The 27,743-nt window shown below is 40.8% G+C and overlaps 2 protein-coding genes across 2 annotated transcripts in view; one reads left to right on the plus strand and one right to left on the minus strand.

Moving 5' to 3' along the window:
• Positions 1-5,544: 5,544 nt before the first annotated feature.
• Positions 5,545-27,743, minus strand: part of UST4r (integral membrane transport protein UST4r) — a 70,506-nt gene continuing 48,307 nt past the window's right edge. The window contains exons 8-10 of the mRNA NM_134379.2: positions 26,730-26,838; positions 7,551-7,754; positions 5,545-6,565 (exon numbers count right to left, since the gene is read on the minus strand). Coding sequence (NP_599206.2) covers positions 6,505-6,565; positions 7,551-7,754; positions 26,730-26,838 — 374 coding nt within the window. The 3' untranslated portion in view covers positions 5,545-6,504. The remainder of the gene's footprint in view (positions 6,566-7,550; positions 7,755-26,729; positions 26,839-27,743) is intronic.
• LOC134483964 (uncharacterized) lies at positions 11,344-19,623 on the plus strand. Its single transcript, XM_063280006.1, has 2 exons — positions 11,344-11,577; positions 17,081-19,623. The coding sequence occupies exon 2, from the start codon at positions 17,148-17,150 to the stop codon at positions 18,894-18,896; it is 1,749 nt and encodes a 582-aa protein (XP_063136076.1). The 5' UTR covers positions 11,344-11,577; positions 17,081-17,147; the 3' UTR covers positions 18,897-19,623.

A 27,743-nucleotide genomic window follows, 5' to 3' on the forward strand; every position in this document is an offset into this window, starting at 1 on the left:
AGGTATAGAAGAGAGTGAAGACTCCCAGCTCAAAGGAACAGTAAATATCTTCAACAAAATCATAGAAGAAAACTTCCCTAACCTAAAAAAAGAGATACCCATAGGCATACAAGAAGCCTACAGAACTCCAAATAGATTGGACCAGAAAAGAAACACCTCCCGTCACATAATAGTCAAAACACCAAACGCACAAAATAAAGAAAGAATATTAAAAGCAGTAAGGGAAAAAGGTCAAGTAACATATAAAGGCAGACCTATCAGAATCACACCAGACTTTTCGCCAGAAATTATGAAGGCCAGAAGATCCTGGACAGATGTCATACAGACCCTAAGAGAACACAAGTGCCAGCCCAGGTTACTGTATCCTGCAAAACTCTCAATTAACATAGATGGAGAAACCAAAATATTCCATGACAAAACCAAATTTACACAATATCTTTCTACAAATCCAGCACTACAAAGGATAATAAAGGGTAAAGCCCAACATAAGGAGGCAAGCTGTACCCTAGAAGAAGCAAGAAACTAATCGTCTTGGCAACAAAACAGAGAGAAGAAAAGCACACAAACATAACCTCACATCCACATATGAATATAACAGGAAGCAATAATCACTATTCCTTAATATCTCTCAACATCAATGGCCTCAACTCCCCAATAAAAAGACATAGATTAACAAACTGGATACGCAATGAGGACCCTGCATTCTGCTGCCTACAAGAAACACACCTCAGAGACAAAGACAGACACTACCTCAGAGTGAAAGGCTGGAAAACAACTTTCCAAGCAAATGGTCAGAAGAAGCAAGCTGGAGTAGCCATTCTAATATCAAATAAAATCAATTTTCAATTAAAAGTCATCAAAAAAGATAAGGAAGGACACTTCATATTCATCAAAGGAAAAATCCACCAAGATGAACTCTCAATCCTAAATATCTATACCCCAAATACAAGGGCACCTACATACATAAAAGAAACCTTACTAAAGCTCAAAACACACATTGCACCTCACACAATAATAGTGGGAGATTTCAACACCCCACTCTCATCAATGGACAGATCATGGAAACAGAAATTACACAGAGACGTAGACAGACTAAGAGAAGTCATGAGCCAAATGGACTTAACAGATATTTATAGAACATTCTATCCTAAAGCAAAAGGATATACCTTCTTCTCAGCTCCTCATGGTACTTTCTCCAAAATTGACCATATAGTTGGTCAAAAAACGGGCCTCAACAGGTACAGAAAGATAGAAATGATCCCATGCGTGCTATCAGACCACCACGGCCTAAAACTGGTCTTCAATAACAATAAGGGAAGAATGCCCACATATACGTGGAAATTGAACAATGCTCTACTCAATGATAACCTAGTCAAGGAAGAAACAAAGAAAGAAATTAAAAACTTTTTAGAATTTAATGAAAATGAAGGTACAACATACCCAAACTTATGGGACACAATGAAAGCTGTGCTAAGAGGAAAACTCATAGCGCTGTGTGCCTGCAGAAAGAAACAGGAAAGAGCATATGTCAGCAGCTTGATAGCACACCTAAAAGCTCTAGAGCAAAAAGAAGCAAATATACCCAGGAGGAGTAGAAGGCAAGAAATAATCAAACTCAGAGCTGAAATCAACCAAGTAGAAACAAAAAGGACCATAGAAAGAATCAACAGAACCAAAAGTTGGTTCTTTGAGAAAATCAACAAGATAGATAAACCCTTAGCCAGACTAACGAGAGGACCCAGAGAGTGTGTCCAAATTAACAAAATCAGAAATGAAAAGGGAGACATAACTACAGATTCAGAGGAAATTCAAAAAATCATCAGATCTTACTATAAAAGCTTATATTCAACAAAACTTGAAAATCTACAGGAAATGGACAATTTCCTAGACAAATATCAGGTACCGAAGTTAAATCAGGAACAGATAAACCAGTTAAACAACCCCATAACTCCTAAGGAAATAGAAGCAGTCATTAAAGGTCTCCCAACCAAAAAGAGCCCAGGTCCAGATGGGTTTAGTGCAGAATTCTATCAAACCTTCATAGAAGACCTCATACCAATATTATCCAAACTATTCCACAAAATTGAAACAGATGGATCACTCCCGAATTCCTTCTATGAAGCCACAATTACTCTTATACCTAAACCACACAAAGACCCAACAAAGAAAGAGAACTTCAGACTAATTTCCCTTATGAATATCGACGCAAAAATACTCAATAAAATTCTGGCAAACCGAATCCAAGAGCACATCAAAACAATCATCCACCATGATCAAGTAGGCTTCATCCCAGGCATGCAGGGATGGTTTAATATACGGAAAACCATCAACGTGATCCATTATATAAACAAACTGAAAGAACAAAACCACATGATCATTTCATTAGATGCTGAGAAAGCATTTGACAAAATTCAACACCCCTTCATGATAAAAGTCCTGGAAAGAATAGGAATTCAAGGCCCATACCTAAACATAGTAAAAGCCATATACAGCAAACCAGTTGCTAATATTAAACTAAATGGAGAGAAACTTGAAGCAATCCCACTAAAATCAGGGACTAGACAAGGCTTTCCCTCTCTCCCTACTTATTCAATATAGTTCTTGAAGTGCTAGCCAGAGCAATCAGACAACAAAAGGAGGTCAAGGGGATACAGATCGGAAAAGAAGAAGTCAAAATATCACTATTCGCAGATGATATGATAGTTTACTTAAGTGATCCCAAAAGTTCCACCAGAGAACTACTAAAGCTGATAAACAACTTCAGCAAAGTGGCTGGGTATAAAATTAACTCAAATAAATCAGTAGCCTTCCTCTACACAAAAGAGAAACAAGCCAAGGAAGAAATTAGGGAAACGACACCCTTCATAATAGACCCAAATAATATAAAGTACCTCGGTGTGACTTTAACCAAGCAAGTAAAAGATCTGTACAATAAGAACTACAAGACACTGAAGAAGAAAATTGAAGAAGACCTCAGATGGAAAGATCTTCCATGCTCATGGATTGGCAGGATTAATATAGTAAAAATGGCCATTTTACCAAAAGCGATCTACAGATTCAATGCAATCCCCATCAAAATACCAATCCAATTCTTCAAAGAGTTAGACAGAACAATTTGCAAATTCATCTGGAATAACAAAAAACCCAGGATAGCTAAAGCTATCCTCAACAATAAAAGGACTTCAGGGGGAATCACTATCCCTGAACTCAAGCAGTATTACAGAGCAATAGTGATAAAAACTGCATGGTATTGGTACAGAGACAGACAGATAGACCAATGGAATAGAATTGAAGACCCAGAAATGAACCCACACACCTATGGTCACTTGATTTTTGACAAAGGAGCCAAAACCATCCAATGGAAAAAAGATAGCATTTTCAGCAAATGGTGATGGTTCAACTGGAGGGCAACATGTAGAAGAATGCAGATTGATCCATGCTTATCACCCAGTACAATGCTTAAGTCCAAGTGGATCAAGGACCTCCACATCAAACCTGATACACTCAAACTAATAGAAGAAAAACTAGGGAAGCATCTGGAACACATGGGCACTGGAAAAAATTTCCTGAACAAAACACCAATGGCTTATGCTCTAAGATCAAGAATCGACAAATGGGATCTCATAAAACTGCAAAGCTTCTGTAAGGCAAAGGACACTGTGGTTAGGACAAAATGGCAACCAACAGATTGGGAAAAGATCTTTACCAACACTACAACAGATAGAGGACTTATATCCAAAATATACAAAGAACTCAAGAACTTAGACCGCAGGGAGACAAATAACCCTATTAAAAATGGGGTTCAGAGCTAAACAAAGAATTCACAGCTGAGGAATGCCGAATGGCTGAGAAACACCTAAAGAAATGTTCAACATCTTTAGTCATAAGGGAAATGCAAATCACAGCAACCCTGAGATTTCACCTCACACCAGTGAGAATGGCTAAGGTCAAAAACTCAGGTGACAGCAGATGCTGGCGAGGATGTGGAGAAAGAGGAACACTCCTCCATTGTTGGTGGGATTGCAGACTGGTACAACCATTCTGGAAATCAGTCTGGAGGTTCCTCAGAAAATTGGACATTGAACTGCCTGAGGATCCAGCTATACCTCTCTTGGGCATATACCTAAACGATGCCCCAACATATAAAAAAGACACGTGCTCCACTATGTTCATCGCAGCCTTATTTATAATAGCCAGAAGCTGGAAAGAACCCAGATGCCCTTCAACAGTGGAATGGATACAGAAAATGTGGTACATCTACACAATGGAATATTACTCAGCTATCAAAAACAACGGCTTTATGAAATTCGTAGGCAAATCTTTGGAACTGGAAAATATCATCCTGAGTGAGCTAACCCAAACACAGAAAGACATACATGGTAGGCACTCACTGATAAGTGGCTATTAGCCCAAATGCTTGAATTACCCTAGATGCCTAGAACAAATGAAACTCAAGACGGATGATCAAAATGTCAATGCTTCACTCCTTCTCTAAAAGGGGAACAAGAATACCCTTGGCAGGGAAGAGAGAGGCAAAGATTAAAACAGAGACTGAAGGAACTCCCATTCAGAGCCTGCCCCACATGTGGCCCATACATATACAGCCACCCAATTAGACAAGATGGATGAAGCAAAGAAGTGCAGACCGACAGGAGCCGGATGTAGATCGCTCCTGAGAGACACATCCAGAATACAGCAAATACAGAGGCGAACGCCAGCAGCAAACCACTGAACTGAGAATAGGACCCCCGTTGAAGGAATCAGAGAAAGAACTGGAAGAGCTTGAAGGGGCTCCAGACCCCATATGTACAACAATGCCAAGCAACCAGAGCTTCCAGGGACTATGCCACTACCTAAAGACTATGCATGGACTGACCCTGGACTCTGACCTCATAGGTAGGTATGAATATCCTAGTAAGAGCACCAGTGGAAGGGGAAGCCCTGGGTCCTGCTAAGACTGAACTCCCAGTGAACTATACTCTTGGGGGGAGTGCGGCAATGGGGGGAGGGTTGGGAGGGGAACACCCTTAAGGAAGGGGAGGGGGGAGGGGGATGTTTGCCCGGAAACCAAAGAATTATTATTAAGTATTAAATAAATTAAAAAAAACTGAAAAAAAATCCTAATAAAACTAAACACACACTCATGTACATACACACACACACACATTCGCACACACACACACATACACACACGCGCGTGTGCACACACATACACGTACACACACATACATCTTCTTACATTGCATTACAAAATTTATCTCTCCTATGAAATTTATCTGGACAGCATGAGTGCCTTGCTAAATGACTCAGACCTGTCCTTTCAGGAGTTGTCGTGAACAGGCCTACATCACCAGATTTTATTGCTTGGAAATTATGATGTGTCTGTTGATAATTAAAGTGGCCACTTAAAAAGACAATAATGCATAAAGGGCACTGATGAGTAATTATAATAATTAAAAAGTTGCAGGCAAGAATAATATATTCAGCAACACATACATAAGTGAAAAATATAGTGGACCCTTGAAAATGAAATAGAAATTTAAATTAAAGGATAGAAGTCTTTTATTAAAAAAAGTTCAGACAATCTCTTGGGAGATGTAGAAAAGAGGGTGGGGAGTCTTTTTTTTTTATTTCTTAAGTTTATTCATTTATTCACTTTTCATCCCAACATCAGCCCCCGTCTCTCTCCTCCCAGTACTTCCTCATGCAGATCCTCTCCCCATCCCTCCCTCCTTTGAGAAGGGGGAGTTCCTCTCTGGGTATTGCCCACCCCCACCCCCACCCTGCCTCCTGTACATCAAGTCACTGCAGGACTAGTGCATCCTCTCCCACTGAGGCCAGACAAGGCAGCCCAGTTAGGAGAACAGGATCCATAGGCAGGCGGGCAGGCAGGCAGGCAGGCAGGCAGGCAGGCAGGCAGGCAGGCAGGCAGGCAGGCAGGCAGGCAGGCAGGCAGGCAGGCAACAGAGTTAGAGACAGCACCGTCTTCTGTTGCAGGACCTGCATAAAGATCAAGATGCTCATCTGCTACACATGTGCAGGAGCCTAGGTCAAGCCTGTGTTTGCTCTTTGGTTGGTGATTCAATCTCTGGGAGCCCCAAAGGGTCCAGGTTAGTTGACTCTGTTGGTTGTCCTGTAAAGTCCCTTTCCTCTTCAGATCCCTCAATCCTTCCCCCAATTCCTCTGTGAAACTTCCCAAGCTCCATCTGTGTTTGGGTGAGAGTCTCTGTATCTCTTTCCATTGGCTGCTGGGTGGAGCCTCTCAGAGGACAGTTATTCGAGGCTTCTGTCCTGTACTGTCCGCTTTAACATGGTGGGGAGTCTTTTTAATGATCAAGTAAAAACATCATAGTTGTCACTGAATAAAATCTTACTGATTTGCATCATAAAAAAAATTTGATACTGTCAATGAATAATTCTGAGTAATCATCCTGGAAAAATTACCACCATGTCATGAATATCATTTTTTCTCTTGTCCTTTGGTCAGATGATTCCAGGTGTTCTTTAAAACCGTGTGACTTTAATGATGGGATCCTCCTTCATTTCTTGTCTTGACTCTTTCCAACTAGAACACATACAACAAAAAACATAAGCACGAAAACAAAATCAGTAAAATCTAGAGAAAATGTGGTGGTCTCTGGGTTCTTAACAGAATAATCTAATTTCACCCATCACCTTTCTAACAATTACTACTTCTGGAGGATTTTGGTAAATACTGTAAAATAAATTCTCCGGTAAGTTGTGAGTGAGATTTAATACTTTCTATGTTGGTCATCAGGGTGTTACCAAATGAGTTTTGGAAGAAAGCATTTGAAGTACAGCAAAAACTGTTAAAATCTACTCCATTAATTTCCTTGTTAAGATCCATTAATTGACCTACACATTATTCTCTACCTGAACATTTTCATTTCTAGAGAAACCAAAGTGATTGGAATGTCACAGAGAATAGAAGCATGCATCACTTAGATGCACAGTCATCTATGGTAGGTCTTTTATTCTCGTATAATATTTATTTATTCTAAATTATTCCATGAACATTGCATACTCAAACATATAGACTTTTAGTTTCATACAGTTTATCAGTGTTGGCCGAGTTGAGGGGTAACTTGGTCTGAGAGATAAAAGGAATTTATATTTATGCATGCTTGTATGCTTGTGGTATATCATAAGATATATTGATAGACGGATGGATGGATAGATAGATGTATTGATTATATAGATATATACTTCAAAGTTGTCAGGATACCAACAAAACCAATAAATTGGTCTTGGAACAGCTTGAGCATAAGTAAACTTTATGATGTAGACAGGCTCTAAGAAGATCTGAATCTACAGTACATGGATTAACAAATTGTTCCCATTCCATAATACTGACTGCAATTAAAATAACCCCAAATATCAGCATATATAGGATATATGCTTCCAAATCAAAGGTAGTGACCACCATAAAATAATTTCATTTTATCCAGTTCTTTATTGATGCTTTGTCTCCCTCACCACAATCCATTAGCGAACGACTCCCCTTTATGACACTGAGAGGTTTTACTCACTCATTTTCTACATCATGGGTGCAATCAGGCAGAGGGTTATTCTTGGTTTCAGGAAGGAGAAGCACAATAAACCCACTGAGGATGGCGAAGCCTCCATAGAAGATCCAGGGCAAGTTGGGAGAATATGACGCTAGCATCATACACAGGGGTGCCAGGAAAAATCCAATATTGCCAAACATTCCAATGACTCCTCTAGCTGTTGCCCTTAGAGCAAGAATACAATGCACAAAAAATCTGGTAAAAATACACTTGAAACTTGTGACTTAGAATCATACAAGTCCTTCTAAAAACCTTAAAACCTGTTACCTGTCAGAAACCATTGCTGTTAAATGTAAGAATCTTGGTAACTTATTGTTCCTTCTTAAATTTGTTTCATTTTTTAACATTTTTGATCAGATCCAGACTATGAAGCCACTTCCTTATCCAACATAATGAAACAAAAAGACTAATAGCTTTATACATGTGTATACATATAAGTTATAGGTATAGGCGCTTAAACTGGGAAGGAGATTTCAAAATAGGAAGAACGCATCTCAAGTTGGATGAGAGTTTGAATATAAACGTGATATGAAAATAAATGTTTTTTTCATCTTTATTAACTTGGGTATTTCTTATTTACATTTAGATTGTTATTCCCTTTCCCAGTTTCCAGGCCAACATCACCCTAACCGCTCCAACTCCCCTTCTCTATGGGTGTTCCCCTCCACACCCTGCCCACATTACCGCCCTCCCCCCAACAAACACGTTCACTGGGGGTTCAGTCTTGGCAGGACCAAGGGCTTCCCCTTCCACTGGTGCTCTTACTAGGCTATTCATTGCTACGTATGCAGATGGAGTCCAGGGTCAGTCCATGTATATAGTCTTTGGATAGTGGCTTATTCCCTGGAAGCTCTGGTTGGTTGGCATTGTTGTTCATATGGGGTCTCGAGCCCCTTCAAGCTTTTTCAGTCCTTTCAAAGACTCCTTCAACGTGGGTCCAATTCTCAGTTCAGTGGTTTAATGATAGCATTCGCCTATGTATTTGCTGTATTCTGGCTGTGTCTCTCAGGAGAGATCTACATCCGGATCCTGTCGGCCTGCACTTCTTTGCTTCATTCATCTTGTCTAATTGGGTGGCTGTATATGTATGGGCCACATGTGGGGCAGGCTCTGAATGGGTGTTCCTTCTGCCTCTGTTCTAAACATTGCCTCCCTATTCCCTCCCAAGGGTATTCTTGTTCCCCTTTTAAAGAAGGAGTGAAGCATTCACATTTTGGTCATCCTTCTTGAGTTTCATGTGTTCTGTGCATCTAGGGTAATTCAAGCATTTGGGCTAATAGCCACTTAGAAATGAGTGCATACCATGTGTGTTTTTCTGTGATTGGGTTACCTCACTCAGGATGATATTTTCTAGTTCCATCCATTTGCCTATGAATTTCATAAAGTCATTGTTTTTGATAGCTGAGTAGTATTCCATTGTGTAGATGTACCACATTTTCTGTATCCATTCCTCTGTTGAAGGGCATCTAGGTTCTTTCCAGCTTCTGGCTATTATAAATAAGGCTGCTATGAACATAGTGGAGCATGTGTTTTTGATATATGTTGGGCATATTTGGGTATACGCCCAAGAGAGGTATAACTGAGTCCTCAGGTAGTTCAATGTCCAATTTTCTGAGGAACCTCCAGACTGATTTCCAGAATGGTTGTACCAGTCTGCAATCCCACCAACAATGGAGGAGTGTTCCTTGTTCTCCACATCCTCACCAGCATCTACTGTCACCTGAGTTTTTGATCTTAGCCATTCTAACAGGTGTGAGGTAAAATCTCAGGGTTGTTTTGATTTGCATTTCCCTTATGACTAAAGATGTTGAACATTTGTGTAGGAGTTTCTCTGTCATTCAGCATTTCTCAGCTGTGAATTTTTTGTTTAGCTCTGAACCCCATTTTTAATAGGGTTATTTGTTTCCCCATGGTCAAACTTCTTCAGTTCTTTGTATATTTTGGATGTGAGCCCTCTATCAGTTGTAGTATTGGTAGAGATCTTTTCCCAATCTCTTGATTGTCGTTTTGTCCTAACAACTGTGTCCTTTGCCTGACAGAAGCTTTGCAGTTTTATGAGATCCCCTTTGTCGATTCTTGATCTTAGAGCATAAGCCATTGGTGTTTTGTTTAGGAAATTTTCTCCAGTGCCCATGGGTTTGAGATTCTTCCCCACATTTTCTTCTAGTAGTTTGAGTGTATCTGTTTTGATGTGGAGGTCCTTGATCTGCTTGGACTAAAGCTTTGTACTGGGTGATAAGCATGGATCAATCTGCATTCTTCTACATGTTGACCTCCAGTTGAACCAGTACCATTTGCTGAAAATGTTCTCTTTTTTTCATTGGATGGTTTTGGCTCCTTTGTCAAAAATCAAATGACCATAGGTGTGTGGGTTCATTTCTGGGTGTTCAATTCTGTTCCATTGGTCTATCTGTCTGTCTCTGTACCAATAACATGAGTTTTTATCACTATTGCTCTGTAATAGTGCTTGAGTTCAGGGATAGTGATTCCCCCTGAAGTCCTTTTATTGTTGAGGATAGTTTTAGCTATCCTAGGTTTTTTGCTATTCCAGATGAATTTGCAAATTGTTCTGTCTAACTCTCTGAAGAATTGGATTGGTATTTTGATGGGGAATTGCATTGAATCTGTAGATTGCTTTTGGTAAAATGGCCATTTTCACTATATTAATCCTGCCAATCCATGAGTGTGGGAGATCGTTCCATCTTCTGAGGTTTTCTTCAATTTCTTTCTTAGAGGCTTGAAGTTCTTATCATACAGATCTTTCACTTGCTTGGTTAAAGTCATACCGAGGTATTTTATATTTTTTGGGACTATTTTTTTTTATTAACTTGAGTATTTCTTATATACATTTCAAGTGTTATTCCCTTTCCCGGTTTCCGGGCAAACATCCCCCTCCCCCCTCCCCTTCCTTATGGGTGTTCCCCTCCCAACCCTCCCCCCATTGCCGCCCTCCCCCCATAGTCTAGTTCACTGGGGGTTCAGTCTTAGCAGGACCCAGGGCTTCCCCTTCCACTGGTGCTCTTACTAGGATATTCATTGCTACCTATGGGGTCAGAGTCCAGGGTCAGTCCATGTATAGTATTTAGGTAGTGGCTTAGTCCCTGGAAGCTCTAGTTGCTTGACATTGTTGTACTTTTGGGGTCTCGAGCCCCTTCAAGCTCTTCAAGTTCTTTCTCTGATTCCTTCAACGAGGGACCTATTCTCAGTTCAGTGGTTTGCTGCTGGCATTCGCCTCTGTATTTGCTGTATTCTGGCTGTGTCTCTCAGGAGCGATCTACATCCGGCTCCTGTCGGTCTGCACTTCTTTGCTTCATCCATCTTGTCTAATTGGGTGGCTGTATATGTATGGGCCACATGTGGGGCAGGCTCCGAATGGGTGTTCCTTCAGTCTCTGTTTTAATCTTTGCCTCTCCCTTCCCTGCCAAGGGTATTCTTTTTCCTCATTTAAAGAAGGAGTGAAGCATTCACATTTTGATCATCCGTCTTGAGTTTCGTTTGTTCTAGGGATCTAGGGTAATTCAAGCATTTGGGCTAAAAGCCACTTATCAATGAGTGCATACCATGTATGTCTTTCTGTGATTGTGTTAGCTCACTCAGGATGATATTTTCTGTTGGGAGCATTTATCTATAGCACTGACATCTAGTGGTCGCTTGTATTACTACCACCTTTAGCTTTCTTCTGACATCTTTACTAGGTCATAATTGATAAGCATGTTAATAAGATGTCTTTACTCCACCAATCCCCCGGGGACAAGTCCTTAGCCATGCTGTCTGTTTTGTACTTAAGGCAAGTGCCTTTGTTCCCCGGGGTCCCCGTATCATCAACTAGGTGTTCCTGCAATAAAGGCTGATTGAGAAGGATCCAACGGTGTTGCGTCTTCCTTGCCGGTCGAGGTGGGCGCGACAACTGGTGGCCCGTACGGGGACCCGAGAAAATCTTTTCTCGTCTGGATCCAGAACTTTTTCAGCCTCAGGACGGTCGGCGCCGGTAAGTTCCCAGTAGGGGCAATTAGTTGACGGAATTGGGACAATAGAGTTCCTAGAAGTGGAACGGTATAGTTCCTAGAATTGGGACTGTAAAGCTCTGGGATAAGGGATTGTAAAACTTCCCTGGTAGGACAATAAAGTTCTCTGGAAAAGCAGAGACAATGATAGCCTTGATTTAGAGGCAAAAAGGGGTTTGTGGAGCATGGTAATGTTGTCTTTTCCATTTGATCCTTTGTGGGTTGGACTAGCACTTTTGCCTTATACTCTTTTTGTGTTGTGGCGTTGCTTCTGTCTGAATTGCCACCGTCCAGGGCACGAATGCATTTGTTGGGAAGAGTCCACTGATGAGCCACAAGATCGTGTGTAAATAAACACGCCAGCTCGCCAGCTAGCCTTGCTTGTAAATCGATCGTAAATAAGGTCGTAAAAGCATGGGAAGCTCACACTCCACCCCGCTCCTGTCAGCTCTTCAGGAGCTTCTTGGTCAGCGTAAGCTTAAAATTGAAAAGAAAATCCTGCTGAGTTTTCTTGATGAGTGTAACCGTTGTGCCCCGTGGTTTATAGTGTCAGGGTCGCTCACTTTGAGAGCATGGGAGAGGCTGGGAAAAGATCTGGATAAGGAGACTACTGTGGGCAAGCTTAAACCAGGGACAAAGCCGCTTTGGCGTATAATCCGTGCCTGCTTGGAAGATAAAAGATGTGAAGAAGCTGTTAGGACAGGTCAGAGAATCCTTACAGAACAACAGGAGAGTATGTCAGAAGGAGAGTTTTGAAGGAGGGAAAGAAAGGAAAAGGAGGAAAAGAGGTAAGAGAAAAGACAGAAAAGATCAAGGAGAGGACAGACAAAGGCGGGAAAAGTAATCAAGATCAAGGAATAAAGAAAATTTATCCCTCATTAAAGGCATTGACCTTGGAGATGTCTAGTGATTCAGAGTTTAGTGATAGTGACCTAGCTGACCTTGAGGAGGAGGTAGCTCATTATGAGAAAGAGATTTATCATTCTGAATGGCCAAACACTTATGCTGTACAGAAACAAGCCAAGGACTTAGATAAGAAGGCAATTATGCCAACAACACCTCCTGCACCATCGTATAACTTTCAAAGGAAAACAATGGTGAAGTCTGCAAGAGGTACTTCTTTTTGCCCAGAAGTGTGGAAAGAGTTAGGACTGAGTTTTCCAGTTTTTCTGGATACAAACGGGCAGCGACATCATGAACCTGTTGACTTTAAGACAATAAAACAATTAGCAGAGTCAGTCAAAACCTATGGAGTCAGCGCAGCCTTTGTTATGGCTCAAATTGAGACTCTTGGCAGATACTGTCTCACCCCTGGAGACTGGGGGACTTTAGCCAGAGCTTGTCTCTCTCCGGGTCAATATCTGGACTGGAAATCTTTTCTTTATGAAAACGCTAACGCTCAGGCTGCAATCAACTTGGCTTCAGGAGCCGACCCTCAGAGACATTGGGACGCTGACATGCTATTGGGAATAGGCAGATTTGCTTTGGACCAGACTGGTTATCCAGATCAGGTCTATACTCAAATTAATGACATAGCAATTAAAGCCTGGAAAGCATTGCCTAATAGAGGCGCAGTCTCTGGGAACCTTACCAAGGTTCTACAAGGACCCACTGAGCCATTTTCAGACTTTGTAGCCCGCATGGTGGAGTCCGCTACTAAGATTTTCGGAGACCCTGATACAGCTATGCCTCTTATTAAACAACTAGTGTATGAACAGTATACTAAGGAGTGTAGGTCTGCTATAATGCCGTACAAACATAAAGGTTTGGAAGTCTGGATGAAGGTCTGCAGGGAGATAGGCGGGCCATTAACTAATGTTGGACTAGCAGCGGCAATGATGCAATTAAAAGGAAAGGGTTCTACAGATACCTGCTACAAATGTGGCCACAAAGGGCATTACAGAAGGCAATGCCCTGAAAATAATAAGGAACAGAGTATTAAAAAACATCAAAGACCTAACTTGTGCCCCCGCTGTAAAAAAGGGAACCATTGGGCAAGTGAATGTCGATCTGTAAAGGACTTGAATGGCCGACCTCTGGTGACAGGAGATGATAGTGCATGGCCAAAAAACGGACGACGGGGCCCACGTCCCCAGGGCCCTCAAATATATGGGGCTCTACAGAACGACAGGCAGGGACAGAGCAGACGGAGGTCCTGGCCTTCTCTTCACCACCCGAAGGACCTAGGAGAGCCACTAAGGGCTCCACAGGACTGGACCTCCACTCCACCACCAGACTCGTATTGACCCCCCAAATGGGAGTACAGCCTATAGACACAGATTTTAAGGGACCTCTCCCTAAAGATACAGTTGGGCTGTTGTTGGGGCGCTCCTCTTCTGCCCTGAAAGGCTTACACATTGTACCTGGAATAATTGATCCTGATTATTTGGGCACAGTAAAAATCCTGGTAGCCTCTCCCCAGGGAATTTCTGCTATTTCCCCTGGAGACAGAATTGCCCAGCTGCTGCTTCTGCCCAGCCTGCATAAACATTTTCCTGCTGATAATAGAATTAGAGGAGATAGGGGCTTGGGATCTACAGGCTCCCGATTTGCTTTCATCTCATTAGAGCTTGGCAATCGTCCAATGTTAACCTTGACTGTGGAAGGACGCTCTTTTCTTGGCTTATTAGACACTGGAGCAGATAGTAGCATTATCTCTGTGCATGACTGGCCATCCAGGTGGCCTACACAAAAATCTTCTCAGGCCCTACGCGGCCTTGGGTACGAAATGGCTCCTCTAATTAGCTCCAAGGAATTGACATGGGAGGATTCAGAAGGAAGGTCAGGAAGGTTTACTCCCTATATCATAGACATTCCTGTGACACTGTGGGGCAGAGATGTCTTAATAAATCTGGACTTGAGGCTGACTAATGAGTACTCTCCACAGGCCAAGGACATGATGATTAAAATGGGCTACATGCCCAAAAAAGGTTTGGGAAAAAATTTACAAGGACGAGTTGACCCAGTGCTACTGGAATCTAAAAAAGACAGAACAGGTCTGGGTTTTTCCTAGGGGCCATTGAGGGAAGCATACCCATTACATGGATTTCAGAGGAACATGTGTGGATTCCTCAATGGCCTTTATCCTCTGAGAAATTAACTGCTGCTACTGAATTAGTGTCTGAACAGCTAAAATTGGGACATATACAGCCATCCACGTCGCCCTGGAATACACCTATATTTGTCATTAAGAAAAAATCAGAAAAGTGGCGATTGTTACATGATTTAAGAGCTATCAATTCTCAGATACAAATAATGGGCCCCATACAGAGGGGTTTACCATTGCTTTCCAGTATTCCTGATAATTGGCCTATTATTATTATTGACATAAAGGATTGCTTTTTTTCCATCCCTCTTGCCCCACAAGATAGCGTGCGATTTACATTTACCTTACCCTCTATGAACAATGAAGAACCCGATAAGCGCTATCAGTGGGTAGTCTTACCTCAAGGTATGGCTAATAGCCCTACTATGTGTCAGCTGTATGTGGGAAAAGCCTTACAGCCTATACGTGATCAATTCCCAAAATTGAGAATAATACATTTTATGGATGATATATTGCTTTCTGCTAAAGACTGTAGTACCCTAGAAACGGCCTATGCTGAAGTGATAAAGACGCTTGAAAGTAATCAATTGTTTATAGCACCAGAGAAGGTTCAAATGGGCAAAAAGGGAAAATATTTAGGAGCAAAGATTACTCCTCATAATGTTTCCCCTCAGAAAATTGAATTACAAAAAGATCATTTAAAAACATTAAATGATTTTCAAAAGTTGCTGGGAAGTATTAATTGGATTCGACCCTATATAAACATGCCTAATGCAGATTTACAACCACTCTATGAGATCCTTAAAGGGGATTCTCAGCTTACTTCACCCCGTGCTTTAACTGAGGAAGCACGAATGTCTCTAAGGAAAGTGGAGATAGGACTAGAAAAGACAATGCTGAGAAGATACAAGGAAAATGAGGATCTTTTTTTGTATATACTGAGAACTTTTCGTCAGCCTACAGGGGTGCTATGGCAACAGGGACCACTTCTGTGGATTTATCCTCATATTTCTCCTAATAAGACCCTTGAATACTATCCTTCTGCTGTTGCGCAGCTTGCTATGTTAGGTGTTAAATCTTACATTCAACATTTTGGCATCTTACCAAAGAGGATTATTGTACCATATACTGCAACTCAGGTAGAAACATTGTGTGCCTTGATAGATGATTGGGCTATATTACGCTGTAGTTTTGACGGAGAATTTGATAATCATTATCCTAAGGATCCTTTGTTACAATTTTTTACTGAGCATCCAGTAATTTTTCCTAAGGTCACTGCCTCAGAGCCTTTGTCTGGAGCATTAGATATTTATACAGATGGCTCCAAAACAGGTGTAGGTGCCTATATGGTTAATTCTCAAGAACCAGTCTTAATTCAATTCAATCCAGGCACCCCCCAAATTACAGAATGCAAAATTGTATTGGAGGTTTTCAAAAGATTTCATGATCCTTTTAATTTAATTTCTGATTCTGCTTATGTAGTTAACGCTGTGCGCTCTCTTGAAATTGCAGGGCCAATTAGGTCGACTAGTACAGTATGTCAAATTCTTTTAGAATTACAAAAATTAATTTGGGCCAAAAAAAATAAGTTTTTCATACAACATATTCGAGCTCATACTAATTTGCCTGGTCCCATGGCCAGTAATAATGCTTTGGTGGATGCTAGTACTCACAGAGAATTCATTTTTCATACAGCTCCAGTTGATCTCGCTAGAGAATTTCATCAAAAGTTTCATGTTCCTGCTTTCACTCTTCAACAAAAATTTAAAATCTCTAGAGCTGTAGCTCGTGATGTAGTATTACGTTGCCAGAATTGTGTTCAATTTCACCACCCTCCTCAGGTGGGAATTAACCCTCGTGGCCTGATTCCATTAAAGCTCTGGCAGATGGATGTTACACATATATCTCAGTTTGGAAATTTAAAATATGCACATGTTTCTGTTGATACCTGCTCTGGCATTATACATGCCACTCTAATGACTGGTGAGAAGGCTCGTAACGCCATTAGTCATTGCTTAGAGGCGTGGACAGCCTGGGGAAAGCCTGACAGCCTCAAGACAGACAACGGACCTGCCTACACCGCAAAGTCTTTTCAGACATTTTGCCAAACAATGCAGGTCAAACATACTACAGGATTGCCATACAATCCCCAAGGTCAAGGAATTGTAGAAAGAGCACATCGTACTTTAAAAGAGCTCTTACAAAAACAAAAAAGGGGAATTGCCTATGGCAGGACACCAAAAGAACAGTTGTCTTTAGCTCTCTTTACTCTAAATTTTTTAATTTTGGATGCGCATGGCCGCTCTGCTGCAGATCGCCATGCAGCCACGAAACCCATGACTTATGCAGATGTAAAGTGGAAGGATGTCTTAACTGGTGAATGGTGTGGCCCAGATCCCGTAATTTCGAGATCTAGGGGAGCTGTTTGTGTTTTTCCACAGAATCAAGACAATCCAATCTGGGTGCCTGAACGTTTGACTCGCAAACTGCCTCCTGCTATTCGTGAAGATGAGACTACGAATACTACTACTACTACTGGAAATGATGATCCAGGTTGATTCACTCACGCTGTGGGCTATCGCCAGATCCTGGCCAGTACTTATGCCAGTTCATAGCAATTCTACTGTTTTGCCAACCTTTTTCTCCACATCCTGTTTGCGTGATGTTCCTTGTATAGTGCCTAGTGGAGAATTGCCTCAACGATATACTGCCACTAATCTTTCACTGTTACATACTTTATGTTTCACTCTTAGAAATTCCTCCCAGCCTTGTATATGGCTGCGAAGGACCACTTTGACAAACTGGTTAGATCCTGTGAGCAACCGTGCTATGGGCACTGGAGCCATCCAGGCTGCTCTGAGTAAAATTACACAAGGGGCCTCTTCAGGCAATGGAGATACGTCAATTGATAACTCTGCTAATTCGTACATTACAACTTTGATTATGATGCATAATGGTAACTTTCCATCACTCCCGGGGCAAGGCATTCGCAAACTGGTTAACTCTACCTGTCGTAGAGTCCTACCTACTTGCCCCCCATATAAAGCCTTTCCACCTAAATTTACCCCATGTCAGAGTCCGTTCCATAGACCTAAACAGTTCCTACCGGGATTTGAATTTTCCCCTCCTCTTAGCAATGCCCAATATGATAGAAAGAGAAATAAGACTGGCAAACGTAATTTTTGGCCCTGGTATCAATGGGTATTATCTAATGAGCAGGGAGCATACACATCTCTAACTCCTTTTGCTCGATTATTAGGTGAAGAATTTACATTATATAACATTTCAGCCATTAGAACCAATAACAATACAAGTTTAGTAGGTGTTAAGATTAATAGCCTAATAGCTAATGATGCTGCTGTTGGCGCTCCAGTATGTGTTAGACCACCTTTCTTTTTTCTGATAAGCGCTAATGCAAGTGATTATGCTTTAAATTACAATAGCTCTGACGTAGTTTGTTATTTAGCTGAATGCTGGGATGGCACCAATGATACCGCAGTGATTGTAAAGATTCCCTCCTTTGTGCCTATCCCTGTAGTAGCAAATCCAGATGATTTTCCCATACTTCATTTATTAAGAACTAAAAGGGATTTTGGTATTACGGCAGCTATAATTTCAGCCATTGTACTATCAGCCGCTGCAGCTACAACAGCCGCGATTGCTATGACTAATCAAATACAGACAGCTGAGACTATCAATAAGATTGTAGAAAGAACCACAATAGCATTGGAGATACAAGAAGAATTCAATACCCACTTGGCATCTGGCTTTCTATTAGCTAACCAACGAATAGATCTGCTTCAAGAACAAATTGAGGCATTATATCATATGACGCAGCTGTCCTGCGTTTCCTTCTTTAGAGGCTTATGTGTTACTCCATTGAAAGCTAACTTTTCTCAGTATTCTCAACAGAGCAAAGAAATCTCTAACTATTTGAAAGGAAACTGGTCCATGGAAGCGGAACAATTATCAAGACAATTGCTGATGCAGATTGCTGTCCTTAACAACACCAGAATGGAACCCATCTCGATTGGGGATTTCACCTCGTGGATCACCAATGCTTTCTCATTTTTCAAAGAATGGGCTGGCATGTTTGCCTGGGGGGCCATTGTCCTCTTGGGATGTGGAGTATGCCTATGGCTTTTTTGCCGTTTAAAACGAGAACATGCTAGACACAAAGCGATTGTTTACCAGGCTATGGCGGCCATTGAGAGCGGTGCTTCTCCCAGTGTGTGGCTGGCCTCTATAAAAGATTGAGAGTTCGCCCTAGATCATATTTTGTCACTGTCATGTGAGGTCATTGTATCCAGAGACGGGCAACTTTCCTCAGGCTCGGACCAACCTAAGCCAGGAGCCCGGTGGCGATAGGGTTAATTTCCAGTGACGGGTAAGGCCGAGTTTTGAGAGGAACGACCTAAGACAGGAGCAATGACGTGTATTGACGTGACACCCAGATCTAGACCAGTCATAAACAGAGGTGGCCCTGCCCTGTTTGTACATTCGGGCTGGTCCCATGCCCCTCTGCTCTGTCTCTCCCCTATTATTAGCACACCAATAGCCCAGAACGGTGTGTTGTACATTTCAGTCATCTCTAGCCATTGGGGTACAGTCCTAACTGCAGGAGTGGCTCGTCATGGCCGAGCGGGGCACTCTGTGAGACATGTATGATCTCTCTCAGACCACTACCTCCACCTAATGGACTCATCTTTTAATAAAACAAAAAAGAGGGAGATGTTGGGAACATTTATCTATAGCACTGACATCTAGTGGTCGCTTGTATTACTACCACCTTTAGCTTTCTTCTGACATCTTTACTAGGTCATAATTGATAAGCATGTTAATAAGATGTCTTTACTCCACCAATCCCCCGAGGACAAGTCCTTAGCCATGCTGTCTGTTTTGTACTTAAGGCAAGTGCCTTTGTTCCCCGGGGTCCCCGTATCATCAACTAGGTGTTCCTGCAATAAAGGCTGATTGAGAAGGATCCAACGGTGTTGCGTCTTCCTTGCCGGTCGAGGTGGGCGCGACAATTTTCCAGTTCCAACCATTTGCCTACGAATTTCATAAACTCGTTGTTTTTGATAGCTGAGTAATATTCCATTGTGTAGATGTACCACATTTTCTGTATCCATTCCTCTGTTGAAGGGCATCAGGGTTCTTTCCAGCTTCTGGCTATTATAAATAAGGCTGCGATGAACATAGTGGAGCACGTGTCTCTTTTATATGTTGAGGCATCTTTTGGGTATATGCCCAAGAGAGGTATAGCTGGATCCTCAGGCAGTTCAATGTCCAATTTTCTGAGGAACCTCCAGACTGATTTCCAGAATGGTTTTACCAGTCTGCGATCCCACCAACAATGGAGGAGTGTTCCTCTTTCTCCACATCCTCGCCAGCATCTGCTGTCACCTGAGTTTTTGATCTTAGCCATTCTCACTGGTGTGAGGTGAAATCTCAGGGTTGTTTTGATTTGCATTTCCCTTATGACTAAAGATGTTGAACATTTCTTTAGGTGTTTCTCAGCCATTCGGCATTCCTCAGCTGTGAATTCTTTGTTTAGCTCTGAACCCCATTTTTTTTTCTTTCTTCATTTCTTTTTTTTTCCACTTCATTTTTTTCTTTTTTCTTTTTTTTTTTTATTAACTTGAGTATTTCTTATATACATTTCGAGTGTTATTCCCTTTCCCGGTTTCCGGGCAAACATCCCCCTCCCCCCTCCCCTTCCTTATGGGTGTTCCCCTCCCAACCCTCCCCCCATTGCCGCCCTCCCCCCATAGACTAGTTCACTGGGGGTTCAGTCTTAGCAGGACCCAGGGCTTCCCCTTCCACTGGTGCTCTTACTAGGATATTCATTGCTACCTATGAGGTCAGAGTCCAGGGTCAGTCCATGTATAGTCTTTAGGTAGTGGCTTAGTCTCTGGAAGCTCTGGTTGCTTGGCATTGTTGTACTTTTGGGGTCTCGAGCCCCTTCAAGCTCTTCCAGTTCTTTCTCTGATTCCTTCAATAGGGGACCTATTCTCAGTTCAGTGGTTTGCTGCTGGCATTCGCCTCTGTATTTGCTGTATTCTGGCTGTGTCTCTCAGGAGCGATCTACATCCGGCTCCTGTCGGTCTGCACTTCTTTGCTTCATCCATCTTGTCTAATTGGGTGGCTGTATATGTATGGGCCACATGTGGGGCAGGCTCTGAATGGGTGTTCCTTCAGTCTCTGTTTTAATCTTTGCCTCTCCCTTCCCTACCAAGGGTATTCTTTTTCCTCATTTAAAGAAGGAGTGAAGCATTCACATTTTGATCATCCGTCTTGAGTTTCGTTTGTTCTAGGGATCTAGGGTAATTCAAGCATTTGGGCTAATAGCCACTTATCAATGAGTGCATACCATGTACGTCTTTCTGTGATTGGGTTAGCTCACTCAGGATGATATTTTCCAGTTCCAACCATTTGCCTACGAATTTCATAAACTCGTTGTTTTTGATAGCTGAGTAATATTCCATTGTGTAGATGTACCACATTTTCTGTATCCATTCCTCTGTTGAAGGGCATCTGGGTTCTTTCCAGTTTCTGGCTATTATAAATAAGGCTGCGATGAACACAGTGGAGCACGTGTCTCTTTTATATGTTGAGGCATCTTTTGGGTATATGCCCAAGAGAGGTATAGCTGGATCCTCAGGCAGTTCAATGTCCAATTTTCTGAGGAACCTCCAGACTGATTTCCAGAATGGTTTTACCAGTCTGCAACCCCACCAACAATGGAGGAGTGTTCCTCTTTCTCCACATCCTCGCCAGCATCTGCTGTCACCTGAGTTTTTGATCTTAGCCAATCGCACTGGTGTGAGGTGAAATCTCAGGGTTGTTTTGATTTGCATTTCCCTTATGACTAAAGATGTTGAACATTTTTTTAGGTGTTTCTCAGCCATTCGGCATTCCTCAGCTGTGAATTCTTTGTTTAGCTCTGAACCCCATTTTTTAATGGGGTTATCTGTTTCCCTGCGGTCTAACTTCTTGAGTTCTTTGTATATTTTGGATATAAGGCCTCTATCTGTTGTAGGATTGGTAAAGATCTTTTCCCAATCTGTTGGTTGCCGTTTTGTCCTAACCACAGTGTCCTTTGCCTTACAGAAGCTTTGCAGTTTTATGAGATCCCATTTGTCGATTCTTGATCTTAGAGCATAAGCCATTGGTGTTTTGTTCAGGAAATTTTTTCCAGTGCCCATGTGTTCCAGATGCTTCCCTAGTTTTTCTTCTATTAGTTTGAGTGTGTCTGGTTTGATGTGGAGGTCCTTGATCCACTTGGACTTAAGCTTTGTACAGGGTGATAAGCATGGATCGATCTGCATTCTTCTACATGTGAACCCCATTTTTTAATAGGGTTATTTGTTTCCCTGCGGTCTAACTTCTTGAGTTCTTTGTATATTTTGGACATAAGGCCTCTATCTGTTGTAGGATTGGTAAAGATCTTTTCCCAATCTGTTGGTTGCCGTTTTGTCCTAACCACCGTGTCCTTTGCCTTACAGAAGCTTTGCAGTTTTATGAGATCCCCTTTGTCGATTCTTGATCTTAGAGCATAAGCCATTGGTGTTTTGTTCAGGAAATTTTCTCCAGTGCCCATGTGTTCAAGATGCTTCCCCACTTTTTCTTCTATTAGTTTGAGTGTATCTGTTTTGATGTGGAGGTCCTTGATCCGCTTGGACTAAAGCTTTGTACTGGGTGATAAGCATGGATCGATCTGCATTCTTCTACATGTTGACCTCCAGTTGAACCAGTACCATTTGCTGAAAATGTTCTCTCTTTTTCATTGGATGGTTTTGGCTCCTTTGTCAAAAATCAAATGACCATAGGTGTGTGGGTTCATTTCTGGGTGTTCAATTCTGTTCCATTGGTCTATCTGTCTGTCTCTGTACCAATAACATGAGTTTTTATCACTATTGCTCTGTAATAGTGCTTGAGTTCAGGGATAGTGATTCCCCCTGAAGTCCTTTTATTGTTGAGGATAGTTTTAGCTATCCTAGGTTTTTTGTTATTCCAGATGAATTTGCAAATTGTTCTGTCTAACTCTCTGAAGAATTGGATTGGTATTTTGATGGGGAATTGCATTGAATCTGTAGATTGCTTTTGGTAAAATGGCCATTTTCACTATATAAATCCTGCCAATCCATGAGCGTGGGAGATCGTTCCATCTTCTGAGGTTTTCTTCAATTTCTTTCTTAGAGGCTTGAAGTTCTTATCATACAGATCTTTCACTTGCTTGGTTAAAGTCACACCGAGGTATTTTATATTATTTGGGACTATTATGAAGGGTGTCATTTCCCTAATTTCTTTCTCGGCTTGTTTCTCTTTTGTGTAAAGGAAGGCTACTTATTTATTTGAGTTAATTTTATACCCAGCCACTTTGCTGAAGGTGTTTAACAGGGTTAGTAGTTCTCTGGTTGAACTTTTGGGGTCACTTAAATATACTATCATATCATCTGCAAATAGTGGTATTTTGACTTCTTCTTTTCCAATCTGCATCCCCTTGATCTCCTTTTCTTGTCTGATTGCTCTGGCTAGAACTTCAAGAACTATTTTGAATAAGTAGGGAGAGAGTGGGCAACCTTGTCTAGTGCCTGATTTTCATGGGATTGCTTCAAGTTTCTCTCCATTTAGTTTAATGTTAGCTACTGGTTTGCTGTATTTGGCTTTTACTATGTTTAGGTATGGGCTTGAATTCCTGTTCTTTCCAGGACTTTTATCATGAAGGGGTGTTGAATTTTGTCAAACGCTTTCTCAGTATATAATGAAATGATCATATGTTTTTACTTTAAGTTTGTTTATATAGTAGATTCCGTTGGTGGTTTTCCGTGTATTAAACCATCCCTGCATCCCTGGCAGGAAGCCTACTTGATCATGATGGATTATTGTTGTGATGTGTTCTTGGATTCGGTTTCCAAGAATTTTATTGAATATTTTTGCATCAATATTCGTAATGGAAATTGGTCTGACGTTCTCTTTGTTTGTTGGGTTTTGTTTGGTTTAGCTATAAGAGTAATTATGTCTACATAGAACAAATTGGGTAGCGCTCCGTCTGTTTCAATGTTGTGGAATAATTTGGATAGTATTGGTATGAGGTCTTCTATGAAGCTCTGATAGAATTCTGCACTGAACCCATCTGGACCTGGGTTCTTTTTGGTTAGGAGACCTGTAATGACTGCTTCTATTTCTTTGGAATTATGGGATTGTTTAAATGGTTTATCTGTTCCTGATTTAACTTGGGTGCCTGGTATCTGTCTAGAAAATTGTCCATTTCCTCCAGATTTTCAAGTTTTGTTGAATATAGGCTTTTGTAGTAGGATCTGATGATATTTTGAATTTTCTCTGATTCTGTTGCTATGTCTTCCTTTTCATTTCTGATTTTGTTAATTTGTACACAGTCTCTGTGTCCTCTGGTTTGTTAGGCTAAGGGTTTATTTATCTTGTTGATATTCTCAAAGAACCAGGTTTGGTTCTGTTGATTCTTTGCATAGTCCTTTTTGTTTCTACTTGGTTGATTTCAGCTCTGAGTTTGATTATTTCCTGCCTTCTACTCCCCCTGGGTATGTTTGCTTCTTTTTGTTCTAGAGCTTTTAGGTGTGCTGTCTAGCTGCTGATATATGCTCTTTCCTGTTTCTTTCTACAGGCACTCAGAGCTATGAGTTTTCCTCTTAGCACAGCTTTCATCGTGTCCCATAAGTTTGGGTATGTTGTACCTTCATTTTCATTAAATTCTAAAAAGTCTTTAATTTCTTTCTTTATTTCTTCCTTGACTAGGTTATCATTGAGTAGAGCATTGTTTAACTTCCATGCATATGTGGGAGTTCTTCTCTTATTGTTATTGATGACAAGCCTTAGCCTGTGGTGGTCTGATAGCACGCATGGGATTATTTCTATCTTTCTGTATCTGTTGAGGCCTGTTTTATGACCTATTATATGGTTAATTTTGGAGAAAGTACCACGAGGTGGTGAGAAGGTATATCCTTTAGTTTTAGGATAGAATGTTCTATAAATATCTGTTAAGTCCATTTGGTTGATGACTTCTCTTATTCTGTCTAGGACTCTGTTTCATTTCTGTTTCCATGATCTGTCCATTGATGAGAGTGGGGTGTTGAAATCTCCTACTATTATTGTGTGAGGTGCAATGTGTGCTTTGAGCTTTAGTAAGGTTTCTTTTTCGTATGTAGGTGCCCTTGTATTTGGAGCATAGATGTTTATGATTAAGAGTTCATCTTGGTGGATTTTTTCCTTTGATGAATATGAAATGTCCTTCCTTATCTTTTTTGATGAGTTTTAGTTGAAAATCGATTATATTGGATATTAGAATGGCTACTCCATCTTGCTTCTTTAGACCATTTGCTTGGAAAATTGTTTTCCAGCCTTTCACTCTGAGGTAGCTTCTGTCTTTGTCTCTGAGGTGTGTTTCCTGTAGGCAGCAGAATGCTTGATCCTCATTGCATATCCAGTTTGTTAATCTATGTCTTTTTATTGGGGAATTGAGACCATTGATGTTGAGAGATATTAAGGAATAGTGATTGTTGCTTCCTGTTATATTTGTGTTTGGATGTGAGATTATGTTTTTGTGCTTTTCTTTTCTTTGTTTTGTTGCCATGACATTTAGTTTCTTGCTTTTTCTAGGGTATAGCTTGCCTCCTTATGTTGGGCTTTACCATTTATTATCCTTTATAGGGTTTTGTTTTTAGAAAAATATTGTATAAATTTGGTTTTGTGATGGAATATCTTGGTGTCTCCATCTATGTTAATGGAGATTTTTGCTGGATACAGTAACCTGTGCTGGCATTTGTGTTCTCTTATGGTCTGTATGACATCTGTTCAGGATCTTCTGGCTTTCATAGTACCTGGTGAGAAATCTGGTGTAATTCTGATAGGTCTCCCTTTATATGTTACTTGACCTTTTTCCCTTACTGCTTTTAATACTCTTTCCTTTTTTGTGCTTTTGTTGTTTTGACTATTATGTGACAGGAGGAGTTTCTTTTCTGGTCTAATCTATTTGGAGTTCTTTAGGCTTCTTGTATATTATGGACATCTCTTTCTTTAGGTTAGGGAAGTTTTCTTCTATGGTATTGTTGAAGATATTTACTGGTCCTTTTAGCTGGGAGTCTTCACTCTCTTCTATACCTTTTACCCTCAGGTTTGATCTTCTCATTGAATCCTGGATTTCCTGTTTTGGACCAGTAGCTTTTTCCATTTTACATTGTCTTCGACTGTCTGTCAATGATTTCTATGGAATCATCTGCTCCTGAGATTCTCTCTTCTATCTCTTTTATTCTGTTGGTGATGCTTGTATCCGCAGCTCCTTTTCTCTTCCTTTGGTTTTCTATATCCAGGGTTGTTTCCCTTTGTGCTTTCTTTATTGCTTCTATTTCCATTTTTAATACCTTTGCCTGTTTGATTGTGTTTTCCTGTAATTCTTTCAGGGATTTTTGTGATTCCTCTCTATAGGCTTCTACTTGTTTATTTATGTTTTCCTGCATTTCTCTAAGGGAGTTCTTTATGTCTTTCTTGAAGTCCTCCACCATCATGATAAAAAATGATTTACTGAGCAGTAGAATTGAACTAACAGAAGTGTGGGTCAGGGACTGGTGCATTTCAATGAACAGAAAGAATATCTCTGTGATAGTGTTATTAAGTCACTAATTGGCCTGTATGCTAATTTAAAGAAGTCTATCTTCACCTACATACCCTGAAATAATTAGGTTATTAGAGCATTCCATTGGAAAGAATGAAGTAAGGAGAAAAAGTACAATATTCAGAGAGAATAATGAAAATCAATATGATAAAAATATATTTCATACCTGTTTGAAATTGACTTGAATAAATATAATAAATACAAAGAAATTCAGAGTATGCTGTTTCTTATGATTTTAGTTGTTCCATATATTTACATGAGATTCTAGCAAGCAGTGCTTTAATAGAATTATCTCTCAAAACAAGGTGAAATTCACCGTACTATAATTATTAACAGTCTCTTTACAACTAATTGGTTAGATGACTACCTAGTCTTTTTCTTCCTTTAGCTATATAGAATGAGTGACGAAGTCTATTCTCTTACTGACTTGAAACTTGTACCTTAACGTGGTTGGAAGTAGTTCATTTGCATGTAGAGAATTAGCAGCATAACTTAGAGCAGCAAGTCCTTCTGCCATCATGGCCATGATAAAACGCAGGGTCTCCATTTCTAGAGAGAAGGGGACCAAGGACAGTGATTAGTTCAGCTTGGCTGTAGTAATTTGTAGTTCTCAATTCCCAAACAAAATCCCCATCATCAGAGGGGTGTGTTTGTGTGTGTGTGTGTGTGTGTGTGTGTGTGTGTGTGTAAAATACAGAGAGGAAAATCAGCGCAGAGAAAAGAAATACACCATGGCTAGTGTGTTGAGAAAAGTGACCAATTTACTGATGATGGTTTGTGGAGAATCAAAGTTTTTGGTCAATTGTGTTCACTCCCTTATGTTTCAGAGAGTGGTGAGTCTAGGGGGAATTCACTTTCATGTTTCCTCTCTAGTGCCTCAGTGGTCCTTCATGTAGAATATGAGAATGTAATGGGGGGGGTCAGGAAAGAATTCAAGGTGTTAAAGTTTTGTAGGTCATTGAAATCCATGGTAAATATGGAATAAAACAAAAGAGTGTCTTATAAACCTGGAGGCCTATACTGCTGAGGTGGCATATTCCCCAGGAATAAAGAATAAGAATTCCTTCTAGGACAATGTCAGACTGTGGCTACCTTTCAAAGAAAGTTTCTTAGAACTATTTTCCAACTTCATTTTAAAAGTCTCATGAGTACTTCAAACACTGGAATGTGCTTTGAATGGTGTGGTTGTTTCAATAAGAATGACCTCCATAAACCCATATATTAAAAGGTAGTAGAACTTTTTGGAATGATTATAAGGATTATAGGTTGTGGCTTTGGTAGGGAATCTAGGTGTCAGAAGCCCAAGCCAGGTTCAGCATCTCTCAGCCTTGGGTTAGGATGAAGCTCTCTTACTTACCTCTCTATACCACACTTGCTTCCTTCCCTGCCCCTGCCATCGTGCTTACTACCATGATGATATTGGACTAAACCTCTGCAACTTCAAGCAAGCCCCC

The sequence above is a fragment of the Rattus norvegicus genome, chromosome 1, assembly GCF_036323735.1.
Source record: "Rattus norvegicus strain BN/NHsdMcwi chromosome 1, GRCr8, whole genome shotgun sequence".
Taxonomy (NCBI): domain Eukaryota; kingdom Metazoa; phylum Chordata; class Mammalia; order Rodentia; family Muridae; genus Rattus; species Rattus norvegicus.